This window comes from Porites lutea, chromosome 4 (assembly GCF_958299795.1).
Source record: "Porites lutea chromosome 4, jaPorLute2.1, whole genome shotgun sequence".
In the NCBI taxonomy this organism is placed as follows: domain Eukaryota; kingdom Metazoa; phylum Cnidaria; class Anthozoa; order Scleractinia; family Poritidae; genus Porites; species Porites lutea.
This window is the reverse complement of record NC_133204.1, coordinates 23,561,177-23,575,114: the sequence shown is the minus strand read 5'-3', so window position 1 is coordinate 23,575,114 and position 13,938 is coordinate 23,561,177. Positions and strand designations below refer to the sequence as shown.

The 13,938-nt window shown below is 36.3% G+C and overlaps 1 protein-coding gene across 1 annotated transcript in view; it reads left to right on the top strand.

Moving 5' to 3' along the window:
* The window catches only part of LOC140933002 (protein transport protein Sec31A-like), a 108,130-nt gene that overhangs the window by 7,276 nt on the left and 86,916 nt on the right, over nt 1-13,938 (top strand). The window contains exon 3 of the mRNA XM_073382509.1: nt 12,832-12,921. Coding sequence (XP_073238610.1) covers nt 12,832-12,921 — 90 coding nt within the window. The remainder of the gene's footprint in view (nt 1-12,831; nt 12,922-13,938) is intronic.

Sequence of the window (13,938 nt, the reverse complement as noted above, 5' to 3'; positions counted from 1 at the left end):
GTATGTAGCCTTTGCTCGCCATGTTCTGAGATTTTCACAGATGAACGGTGTGGCTCGGCAATTCATTCTGTGAATTAAGCTTGTCGCGGTTTTATGCAAATCTTGATGAAGATTATGACATTTGAGTTGTTAAATTTGCTTGTTTGTCAAGCTTCAACTTCTTTCATGTAAAGGGGGCTTAGGACATGTAGTCTTTCACTCGATAATTTTATTTGAAAACTCGGCGATTCAGTGGCTTGTTGTGCGTTTGGCATATGTAAAATATTAATAATGTTGATCAAGTCATAAAAACTATGTTTGTTCTAGAAAGCGCAATTTTCACGTGCGCGTTTCAGTTGGTACCGTGGCTTGTCACGCTGTTACTGTATGTAAATATGCAAATCTACAATAATATCACGGAAAACTTTATTTTTAACAAAAAGCGACTTTTTCATGAGCATTTGAGTAATTAAATTTTCCATTAGTCAATTTCACATAATTTATGTAACCTTTCATTTGCCATGTTTATTTGAAAACACGGCTCAGCGACTCCGTGAATTATAAAACTGGCTTTTATGCAAATCTAGCTGATGTCACCGGAAACTTTGTTTGCTGAGGCGAGATTTTAACACACGATCATTTGAGTGTTGAAATCGTTTCGTTCAAACAACAGAAAGTGACAAGGAATGCACGAGCCTGGCATGGGCACTCTGCAAAAATCATCGAAACTCAAGACTTGATCCTCTAGATGCGAGACTCGATCCTCGAAAGTTTCGAGAATCGAGAATCGAGTCTCAAATCTCGAGACGCGAGTGACTGTCAACTTACTTTGAGCAGTACTGTACAGTACAGCTCAGAGATAAGCATCCACGTTAATGTGCTTAAAACCTAGTTAGCGAGAAATTCGTCAAAGTGAGTACCTAACACGCTTCCAAAACGGGCTTGCATTAAAACTGATTAGTATCTATGAGCTAGCATATTGTTCCTGGTTTATTGTTGTTGCAACAGCTGCAACAAAAGGCTTAACAACGTCTACAAGACTTGGTGAAGACTGAAACAGGATTTTATTCTACACAGTAATTGACTGCTTGATTTCACAATAAGAAGTAGCACGAAAGACAAACAAGCACACAAAATTACTTGAAAACTAGTTTTTCAGTAATCTTCTAACTTCTCTCACATCACAATGTCACTGATTAGTCATTGATGTCATTGAATTGATTACCTATTGATTACTTATTGGTAACCAATTGATTACTCATCTATTACAAGACTATATTTACCTGTAAATGAAGTTAATACATGGATTTAGCCAGGGCTAAAAGCAAAGCCTGCGTTTCTATACTTATTAGTAAAGCAATCAAATTTAAAAAAAAAAATAAGGAGCCTTTGGCGTCAGTTCACCTTTAGAGGGAGGGGCTAAATGATTAGAGACCTTTAGCATAAGGCAAACCACAAACCGCAAACTGCAAACTGCAGTTACGCGTTTCCAGTTTCGTGTTGCTGAGATTTCAAACTTTAGCAAGGTGTTCAGTTCAGTTCATTTTTATTTAGCCAAAATATAATACAATACAAGAATACATAGGAAAAATAAGGTTGCAAGGGAGCCCAGAAGAAACCAGAAGGCTTTATGAAGCCTGAGCTCCCCAGTCTCAAAGAAATAAGCAAAATAAAATGAAATTTGCGGAGTGATACGTTAAAAAAGGAACTAAACAGAGACTGAATTAAGTTATGTATTCAGTAACAAGATAGAAGGAAAAATTAAAATCTGGATTGGAAAAGAATACTTTCCTTTGTTAGTACGGCAGAAGGGAATATAAAATTGATTTGAACTACGCGTTCATTGTTTAGTAGGGCCGCAATGTTGTTTTCATCAAGTCGAAGTGCATCACTTTAATTGCCCAAAAATCAGCAATAATTCATTGATTCGAGATCAAAAATCCAACAAACACATCGCAAACGGATATAAAGAGCTAGTTCATACTTTTAAATGCGAGGCCGTACAATTTTTTGTGGCAAAAAACCTTGCTGTAAATCACTTACTGCTGGAAGCTGTTCCTGCGGTTCAAATGTGAACTGCAAACTGCAAATGTGACCAATAGGCCGTGGTCACGTGACATTTTGCGGTTTGCGGTTTGCAGTTTCCCATGAAAAACCTGATGCTAAAGGTCTCTATTAAGAAAAAATATTTCGCAAACAAACCTGAATTGAAAAAGTTGTGAAATTGTAGGTCTCTTCAGTTGCAGAAATTTACAGGTTATGATTTCTAGGGTCAGTGTTTTTGTCTTAACGGAAGACCTAAAAGGAAAGTTTGGCTGACTTAGGGACTTTTGTGTTCCTGTAAGCCCATTATATTTTCTTTTCTTTTCCTATTTTTTTTTTAATGGGCCTGGACGAACAGCTATGTGTAGCCTTTACATTTATACATCCTCAATATCTGTAAGAAAGTTTTACCGTAAGGTGGATGTTTTCTTTGAGGAGAGACATAGGAAAGCAAACGATAACCTTTTTCGCTACTGATAACTATAATGCAGTCTCAACAGGCAAACTCGGGGTAGAAAAGCCAACAAGTCTGTCGTTAGAATAGAGGAGAACTCTTTCATATTTTAGATAAGCTCACTTTTTCAGTGAGAATATAAAGTCGTAAACAAATAACTGTAAACAAACTTCATTCAAGTGGTTTCAGCTAAATTCGGGAATGAGTTATGGAAAAAGAGCAGCACACTGCAAAATTCTTGAATGGCAAGTAATGAATAAGAAAATGAATAGCAATTCAATGGACTATGTACAAAAACAACACTTTAGTTTTAATGCAAGAATCGGGAGTAGCCAGTCTGAAGTGTGTCTTGAAATCTCACGATCTGTAGTCTCACGATCATGTTTTGAGCTAATGTTATGAATGAGAAATGACAATGAATAACTTATTTACTTGAAAATTTTGATTCAAAAACCCATAAGTTAATCCTAAAAAGCAACTCGCGTAACACTAACTGGATCGTAGAGCTGTTCACCCAAGTTAAATTGGTTGAGCAGATGGCAAAAAATCATTCAAATGCACATTTTGTGGTTTTCTTTCACACCAATGTAAAAACGTAGAATTGAAGGTCCATGAAACCTTTATAAGATTAATACAAAGATTCCGTTTTAAAAACGTACTCTCCTTGACCATAGAGTATACAGAATGTACCTCAAGTTTCTTCACAAACCTTGGTTGGTTCAAAACAAGCCAAGCGCTCCGATCTGCCGTGAAGAAAACAAGGGTGAATTCCTTGAAAGACAATTTCAAAGCGAAAAGCTCTGGTTTGTCAACAGAAAGGAAACTGAGCATTCTTTTGAACTTTTTCTTTCCATTTGTGTCTTTTATCGGCATATTTTCAATCTCAAAAGACAAAACTTTAGTCTTGATGAATGCACGCCAGCCATTGTTGATGGATGACATTTACTAACGTGTCAAATCTGCCTCTTTCCCCACTCCCTATGTGTTTGACCATATGTCTTTTGTTGGGGAGGGGGGTATGGGCAGTTTAGTTTGGGTAAGAATTTTTTTTTAATCAAATCTCTCTTTTTTTCCCTGACATATAGCAGTGTAAGAATTTTTTTCAGCATTATATACGTCATGAGCGATATTTTTCTGAGTGCAGGATATTATTTTTCCCAGTTATATCCTTGCAAGCCTTTTCTCCTTGAAATCAGTCTGTAGGATATTTTTTCCTGAAATCACCCTTAACTTCCTCAAAAGTCAAATGGTCGGCCCCTAAAATCCTCCAAATATTTGCTCAGTTGGCAGATTCTGATTTGACAATAATTTCTAAAGCCTTTTGAAACAATAGGGGAAAAAACTCTCTAGGGGAGAGGAGAGGAATTTGTTTCTACTTACCTCTACTCGGAGAGTCGGTATGGACGGTGATGTCATAACCAAATTTTCACACATGGATAGTTTACCAAATTTTCTTAGGTATGGAGTTCTACGCATGCGCTTTGTGCGGGCGGAGGCTCCTCTATATCGCAGGCGGGACTGACTCGTCTAAGAAGACTCATAAGCTATCCCCTCTTAGACATAATTATGCAAACAAAGCGTTGCTCTCAACAAATACATCTTATTTTTGATTGTACGTTTTCATTGATTTCATAATGATAACAAAACAGCGTAACATTGCTATAAAGATGCTGAGCCTTAGGTGTATCAAAACGCTATTAAAATGGCGTGATAAGGGGTACTTGAAGAATTCTCTAAACTTAGCCAGCTGAGTACAAGCATAGTCAAGGTCTGGTTTAACAACAGGCACCAGAGAGAAGATTCAGCCAGTTTGACTGCAGCAGTTACTACCAATGATGATGTTGTTGTTTAAACCATTAAAATCTGAAAAAGTCATTTATGTTACTTCAACGAGTTTTCCTTTTTTTAATTTCCTCTTGCAAATGTCATTTGCAGCCACACGATGATGTTAATGAGTAATCAATGCAATCGATGAGTAATCAATGACTGAAAATTTTGTGGCCTATCGATTACTAATTAATCATTAGCAATAATCAATGACTAATCAACTGATTACCCATTAATTACTCATCGATTACACATAGATGTCATTGATGTCATTGATTTCATTGATGAGATATGCCTGGATGTACTCATTGCAAAATCGCTATTTGCTCCAGAAAATCAGTTTTTTTTGTAGAGTTGATTCTATCTTGGTCAAATGCGGTTGGAGGTGAAAATTTTGCGGATCACAATGCCCACAATGCTCACCCATAATTTTTCGAAAAGTTGTCCTTGTAGTTCCTGCCCACCTGGCACTGCAACAAAAATACAGGTTGGACTGTTATAAATAATGGAACCTTTTGCGTTAACAAGCACTTATTGTCGTTTTTTTGGGTTGGAATGTCAAAGTCAAATGCCATAAACAACTAGAAACAAAATACTTGACTTTGCTCTTATGGAAATGACTGCGGAAACAGTAACAGATTACTTATAATCTACCTGTCCTGATGGTTTCTCCCCAAAGATCAGAAAACTATCAGCTCCAGCCATAGCCACTCCTTTAGCCAATCTGTTTAATCACTGTATTGGCATTAGTGCTCTTCCCAGTAAATGGAAAATGAGTAATGTCACCCATATCCACGACAGAAAAAAACAATTACCGACCTGTCAGTACCCTCTCCTGCAATCTCCAACCTTTTCGAAAAAGTGATGTTTGATAAACTACAGTGTATACACTTCCTTTGCAACCAACTTTCTTACCTATATTATGTCTGGTTTTCTCAAGGGACGTTGACCAAATTAACGGATGAATATGGAGACACACCCTTGATGAAAAGAAAGATGTGGGTGTGGCTGCCATCAATCTGCCAAAGGCATTTACTCCTTGCAAAATTAAAAGCATATGGCTTACAAGAGCCAGTGCTTCAACTTAGAAGATCATATTTTTTATTTTGTATGACCATAAACAAAGAGTGAAATGCAATGATTCATACTCCAACTGGTCACCTCTATGCTGTGGTGTCCTCAGGGTAGTCTCCTTAGTCCATTATTGTTTAACACCTTTATGAATGACATGAATTAATCAGTTACTGTCTCGTCACTATACGTGTATGTAAAAGACATTACCCAATACGCATTGGACAGCAGCCCATTAATTTTGTGCTTCAATATTCCTTAAATGGAGACATGAGAAATATTTCATCCTGGCTTGAACACAATTACATTGTATCTTCAGGCCAATGGGGATAAGATGCAAGGGATGATCCTTGTGGAAACCCATCTTACGTTTATGACCTAGTACATGTATTTAATGACATCTCCATTAGTCTCAAAAAGCACTTAAAGATTTTTGGCGTACATGTACACTTGGAAAATCAATTATCCTTCAAGGATATTTTGCTAAAGAAAGCATACACTAAGATAACTGCACTTTGATGCCTTAAGCACTTAGTTCCAGCCAATACTTTATTGGTCCTTTACAAGTGCTTTATTTTGTCGCATTTTAAATGTTGTAATTCGTTACTTATTGGTGTTAACAAGACACTCAAAAAGAAATTACAAGATGCTATATCATTACGGTTTACAAACAGTAATGAGCAAGGGAACAAATTCTGATTATAAGTCTCACCTTAAAATTGTGAATATGAATTCTTTTGTACATAGACAAATTGAACAATCATTTACAGTAATCTTGAAATGTCTCAAGGAGAATGGATCAAATTACATAAGCAATTTTTTTACACCCCATGTCACTCCTTACCACCCTAGCAATATTGGGGGTAAATGTGGAACAAAGCGCTTATAATAGTAAGTTCTTTCATGGTTCATTTCCCAACATTATATCCCATATCTGGAACTGTCCGCTGCCAGCCTTTGTAAAGAATGCACATGATATTGCATCTTTTCGCAGACATTTTAAGGTAGCTTGACTGGAATTTTTAGGGGGAATACCTCCCAAGTTTAAGCATTAACTACGTCGGCGTGAGTAAAGATATGGAAAAAAGGTTACCACAACTGTATTATATAAAAACAAAATTTCTTATGATCTGGGTTTTATTGCAATTGGAGTCACCATGGAAATGCAATGACGGCACTACGTTTTCTATTTGTCTTTGTGTTTCTCTGTACCAGGAGTTTTTATTTAAGAGATCACTTAAGGGAGTATGTCCCTGCCTGAGTCATAAAAACATTAAAATAGCATGCTATCCACACAATTAGCTAATATTATTTTAAGAAAATGATAAGCTTTGGAAATGCTGCTTCATCTCCTAGTGGTTTGATTCCATTGAAAACTGCATTCAAAAATTTCGCGTTATTCAAAAAACCGCTCTATAAATGTTTGTATAAACTTCCCCATTCAAAGATCAATCAAATATACCCTGCAAGTTTCGAGAACATTGAAAACAGGGAAGGCTTCTAAATAGGGCCTCAGATATAACCGACTTTTCCATTAGATTTTGAGTTTACAAGTGAGCATCCTCACTTATTCACTGGCATTGTTTTCAAGTTTCATATGTATGTGCACAACTAGCAAAAAAATGAAATTTGCATTTTAATCGGTTACTTTCTGAAAAAAATCTCTGGAATATGCTAATAACTGGGTAAAGAAATGAGTGATATAATATTATTATAACATGACAGCAACTTTTTGTTAGGGTGGCTGTGATGTTATAACCCAAGTAAGATAATAGACCTTTTTACCGATATGGCAGCCATATTAAATTAATTCGATTTAAGGAGTATTATAGGATGCCTAGGGGGCATGAGCACATTTTGTTTGTATTTTCGAGCGCTTTTTGGGACATTTTTTGTCAAAGTTTTCTTAGAATAAGATTGTAATGGGAAAAAAGATCCTTGTGCCGTGTTTCGATGTAATGATCACCTTTTTTCCCGAGAAATATTCTGTGAAAGACCATATTTCTAATACTAAACTAGAAAAAAGCGATCATTATTACATCCAAACACGGCACAAGGATCTTTTTTCCCATTACAATCTTATTCTAAGAAAACTTTAAGAAAAAATGTCCCGAAAAGCGCTCGAAAATACAAACCCCCTGGGCATCCTATAATACTCCTTAAATCGAATTAATTCAACATGGCCGCCGTATTGGGAAAAAAGGTCTATTAAGTATAGCATCCTACATGATGAGCCGTGATGTGCACCGTTTCAGCTCTGGATATTTCTTCAGAAAGTAAAGGGACTTGTCTGAAATTAGCAGCGGGGAGGGGGGCGGAAACAGAGGGAGGATCACAACTTTTTGAGGCTCAGAAAAGGGAGGTGTCATGAAAAATGGGCCTTTAAAAGGGGGAGGGTAATGCAAATATATGCCCGTGATCATTTAGAGGCTCACCCACAGAAGAAAAGGGAAGTTCTTTATTTGGTTAAAAAAAAAAGGAAAAGAAAAAAAAAACAAGAACAACGGAACATTATGGATATAAACTGTGAAGTACTATTGCAAGAATTTAACAAACATCTACTTTTCATTTATAACAATGCTATAGAGTCTTATTGAAATTATGAATGATATTGTTATTAATGTTATTAGAGTTTTGGCTATCCTATTCATCACTGTCTTCAGCATCACCATCAATGCTGCTGTGAGTACATGTATCTTGATCATCATCATTATGTCATCAGCATTGATACAATCACTTTCATCATCATTATGATTTTCATTTAAGTTGAAGCATAGATACAGTATGTTGCCCAGTATCCGGACAGTACCAGTATCCGGACACTTGAAACAAAAACTCAAATTTTGAGGCGCCCTTTTCATTTCTCAGTAAACGTAGTATTTCGGATGAAAGCTGAACATTTCAGTTTTAAGATGAAAGTTTTGGCGATTTGAAAGCTTGCAAAACAGTCACAGAAGATGCCGTTCGGATCAGGTGAATAGACTTTTCATGGCTAATATTTTAATAATTTATGCTGTTTACTGCGCAGTAAAATTAGTGCTGCTCAGAAAAGGGAGGGTAATGTGTGATATTTTCAAAGAAACTGTTTTATTTTTAAAGTGAAGATACTTAAGGAAGTCAGGTTTTCAGAAAGTTTATTAATTCTTCATGAAATTCGATTTGTTTGGAATAACGGAGGCCAGAAACATTCACTAAGTATTGATGTCAGGTGCCCAGTATCCGGACAGTTTTTTCTTTGCTGTACAGAATCGATGAATTAGCTGTGTACATTATCCGGATAAGATTTATTTCATATCAGTAACTATATTTAAAGCTTAGGATATATCATGTAGTCGTAAAATGTAATTCTACTCAACTCTGTATGGAAATTTTCTTCACTCATTCAGAGGCGACTTGATTTCGTGTGCATAGCTTATTTTGCGTGACTGCATTTTCTATATACAACCGAAAGCGTCTGAGTTGAACCTAAAATTCTCATACTTTCCCCAGTTGTGACTGCTATGGGGTTGCAACAGTCTCAAAAATGTCAAAAAGGGATTGAGAAATGTGAAAGAAGGTGGAATTAGTGCTAGAAAAGCGCGCTTATTGTGGGGACTGAGCATTAAGAAATCAACACGGCAGGTCAGACCAAATAGGAGAGTGACCTTTGACTGTCGGATTGAGGTCCCTTCCCCAAGCTTTTTTTTTAAAATAAAAAATGAAGAAAAAAAGTCGTTTGCAGATTGTCTAATTGAGCTTGCAAACTGCGGCTTCGGCACGTCCACGGATGCCTTCCTTAAATCAGTGAAAAAGTTCCTAGACAAGGAAGTGAGAATTATAACATTTTTAAAACAGCCGCTCGCATTCTCCACCATACCCTAGTGATTTGTTGTGTTTTATTTCACGATGCTACGTTATATTTTTGGAATCGATTGCCAGACTACTTTGCAAGTGCAAGAGGAGCTTATAAGTCTCTTGCCTGTCGAAATTTATGTACAATTACGTTGTTGTTGTTGTGTTCGGATACTGGGCCAGCTGTCCAGATACTGGGCAACATAGGAGCTCTGCAAAAATATTAATTTCACGATGGAAACAAAGGCAAAAAAGTTTAACTGTCTCTCGTCATATTAAGGATTAAATAGATTTTCTCTGGGCCAAATTTCAGAGCTCTTGCAATTAAGAAAGGAAAGTTATTGCAATCTTAAACTGAAGTGTCCTGATACCGGGCAACATAAATAAATGAACAAAATAAATTAATAAATAACCATTTGCAGGTAGCACATCCACATAGTGGTTCTTCGTCTACCTGATTCCTGGTCGAATTGGAATTTGGAAATGTTAGTTTTTGAGGAGAGGGGAAAACCGGAGTACCCGGAGAAAAACCTCTCGGAGCAAGGGGGAGAACCAACAACAAACTCAACCCACATACTGTATTACTTGATAATGTCCTGTTATTGAAGAAGGGATTGTTCTTTGTTTCTTTGGTGAACAACCCTTCTCAAAGGCATATTGGATATATGGCCTTTGTGTTTTGAGGAGCCCACTTATTCCTTCATAATGAAGAGATAATGGGCCAATAGGCTCTGTAACATCATGCGACTCTTGCGCAATTAAGAAAGGAAAGTTATTGCAATCTTAAACTGAAGTGTCCTGATACCGGGCAACATAAATAAATGAACAAAATAAATTAATAAATAACCATTTGCAGGTAGCACATCCACATAGTGGTTCTTCGTCTACCTGATTCCTGGTCGAATTGGAATTTGGAAATGTTAGTTTTTGAGGAGAGGGGAAAACCGGAGTACCCGGAGAAAAACCTCTCGGAGCAAGGGGGAGAACCAACAACAAACTCAACCCACATACTGTATTACTTGATAATGTCCTGTTATTGAAGAAGGGATTGTTCTTTGTTTCTTTGGTGAACAACCCTTCTCAAAGGCATATTGGATATATGGCCTTTGTGTTTTGAGGAGCCCACTTATTCCTTCATAATGAAGAGATAATGGGCCAATAGGCTCTGTAACATCATGCGACTCTTGCTGAGGTGCAATGGTTTTAATAACTCTTTTGCAGTTAGCTTCCATTCTTGTTCCCCTAAGCTTTCTTTGCTTTCCTTTTATTTTGTTTTTGTTTCCTTTTTTACTTGTTGGCTTGGAATACTGCACCTTAAAGAGCCTGGAACATTTTTCTTTCAATTCTGTAATGTTGTTCTTATGAGGAATTTGACTGGATTGAAATGCTGAATAGTGGAACACTAGCAAAACAGCGTGTATGTGTTCTGGACAAATAAATCCATAAACAAAATTTGCTTGCAGTCAAAGGTAAAAATAAGCCCCAGAAAGTCAATGCTATTATGGATCACTTACGGCCATTTGCCGAAAGCACACAAACAAACAAAGCTCCCTCAGTGTGGAAGAGGTGGATGGTCATGATGAATGTGAATTAGATTAGGGGATGAGGCGTTACCCATTTGTCGTAGTGATGAAGACTTTGTATTGGGAAAATAAGTAGGAAAATCGAGTGATCAGCTGTTAAAATCAGAGTCGGACTCTTAATTCTGTCATCTAAAATGTATCTATACAGCATTACAAAGAACAGATTAGAAATACATTTTGAGTTTTCATAATACTGACTCACCTTTAGTGTATTGCATTAGAACTAGATTTTCTCATTTATGCAAGAGGGGGAGAGTCGGGATAATTTAGGCCAAGCTCAAGGTGAGGGTTAGTAAATTTCACTTCCATTTCAGGGATGGGTCACCTCATTTCCGAACCCCAATTTAAAATTCCCACCCCGCTTCCCCCTACTAATTTCTGACAAGTCCCTAATTGAGAGTTCTTTTAAATGCAATTTTATTTCTTTTTCTAGTTGTGCAATGCATATGAAACTTGAAAACAATGTCAGTGAATAATGAAGATGCTCACATTTGTAAACTCAAAATCCAAGGGAAAAATTAGTTATATATGAGGCCCTACTTAAAAGCCTTCCCTGTTTTCAATGTTCTTGAAACTTACAGGGTATATTTTTTGACAATTGATCATGAGATTGTCAAGTTGATAAAAAATTTATTGAGTGGTTTTTTGAATAATGCAAAATTTGTAGGCATGGTCCAAATTACTTGCAAAAACTGTAACAAATGTGGTTGAATGCAGGTTAATAAAATTCTTCTTACCCCCCATCGCCCAGAGTAATTCCGCTCTTTTTTTGTATGCAGTTTTCAGTGGAATCAAACAACTATGAGATAAAGCCGCATTTCCAAAGCTTAGATATCATTTTCTTAAAATATTAGCTAATTGTGTGGATAGCATGCTATTTCACTGTTTTTATGATTCTTAAAACTTCATTTCAAAGTATTTCCAAACTGCTCTTATAGAATTTGTTCAAACTTTGCCATAATTGAGGCAATTATGGCAGGTACGTACTTTTCCTTAAGTGATTTCTTAAAAAAGGCCCCTCGTACAAAGAAACACAAAAATAAATAAAAAATGTAATGAAATAAAACTTGGGAGGTATTCCTCCCTAAAAAATCCAGCCGAGCCACCTTTAAGTATCAGAACTTTAAAGGTATTCCTCCCTAAAAAATCCAGCCGAGCCACCTTTAAGTATCAGAACTTTAAGAGATGTCAATGCAATAACTGCATTTGACATTTTTCTTAATTAATTAATTGATTGTGTACTTTTTTTTTTAGTATTTTAAACATAGTTAGGAATTTTTCTATGTTGTATTTTAAATTAGCCTTCCATTGTAATCAATTTATCTAGATATCAATATAGGGCATTGATTCTATTTAACCTGTTTTAGATTTTTATCCTTTTTTAGTTCTTAGTTTTTAACTGTCAATCACTTATAACATGGGCTTCTGACTCGGAAGACTGGGTAACCACTCTATGTGTATTTGATGTTAAAAAAATTATCTTATCTTATAAACAACTGTTTGAATATAACTCAAATTCAGCAGCAACATTCCATGGCTATCTTGTTGGTGATTTGGTATTTAAGCTTAATCCTGGTCTTGAGGACAATAATAATAATATTTGTTCGCATGGTACTCAAAACACACTTCCGTCTTTGTGATCAAGAAATTTGTCCAACCATAGAACTTACATGTAGCTTGGGAACTGTCATGTGTAATTTTTGTATTCAAAATAATGACGTATCCATGGTAATTTCCCTGAAGGAATTTTAACTTGGAGAAATCGGTCACACACAAAAAAATGCTTCCACATGGGCAACAGCCATTTGCGGGGTAAAATGGTCAGTGTAAGGGGACCTATGTGGCACCAGGTAAATTTATTTATTTCTGATATCCCTAGAGGTCATTTTCACAGAGCTAGCAGTTCTATTTGAAAATTTATTGGAGTTTCACATGTACATGTACTTAGAGAAATGTATTGAATCTTTACCATTGCCATCATAACGGAAAAGTAATATTATTAAAATGTAATTTAACACCTCTATTTTACATGTGTTCTTTTAGCACCAATGCTGCTCTTGAGATTTTTGCTCTGGATCTGTCAAGTACTGATTTAGAGATGCCATTACAAGGAACTGTATCTTCGGAACACAGGTACATAAATTTTTGAATGGTTATTGAACTTGCATTAAATTACTAATAATTAGTAATAATTATATTGATAATATTGTTGATGAACAGTATTAAGATTTTTATGAAGTTGCTAACTAACTTAGGGTGAGGGGCTGGGTTACTTTGAAAAATATATACACAGTATGTCCGGCCAGTTTTACTTTGTGATGTAATTTGATTGGGGGTTTTCCTGATGCTAGCAAAGGCGGGAAATCAAGTTAACGCGAACGTAGGTGACTTTTTTTCTGTTATTATTCTATTAATAAGCCTTGATGTATTATATCAAGGCCGAGGTCTGCACTTCCCTGTCACTCCTTTTATTGGGAAGCAAGACAGTAGTTCCACATCCCTGGAACCTAATGAAGGAGTGAGACCTAATGTAGACGAATAGAATCATGATCTGCTTGAAATACGTTCTTGTCGTGCTAAATATATAGTAACAAAGTCATAATCATCATCGAAAGAGCTAAACAAAGGTTCCAGTCAGAACAAAGGGTGGGTGAAAGGCCGGATAAAACCCTGTTGTGAGTGAACCGAAGCCCTAAGAGAACTGACTGGGAAAGGACAGTGTACGGCAAAAAGAGGAGCACATGTGCATGATGAGCATGTGATAATATGAATGGAACCTTTGTGGAGTCTGGTAAATATATCATGCTAAGTTACAGTGGACTTTGCCAAAGAAGGAGGATACAATGTAATCGAAATTACTGTTCATTGTTCTTTCTTGTACTTTGAACTAGTATCTACCATTACTTAGTACAGAAGCTTATCCAAATGTTGCACGTTGTGTGACATAAGAATAGACACATGGCTGTTGCTAGTATGTCAAAGTGTGCTTTCATAGGGCATAATTCTCAGGTTTATTAACATCAGTTTATGCTACCATAAAGTTGAACTTATTATTCTGTCATTACATTTGTATTCCAAAGTAAATTTTGCGTACTAGATCCTTGGTCCGGCCACCGGACGATAACATAAAGTAGACAAATAGTAATTGAA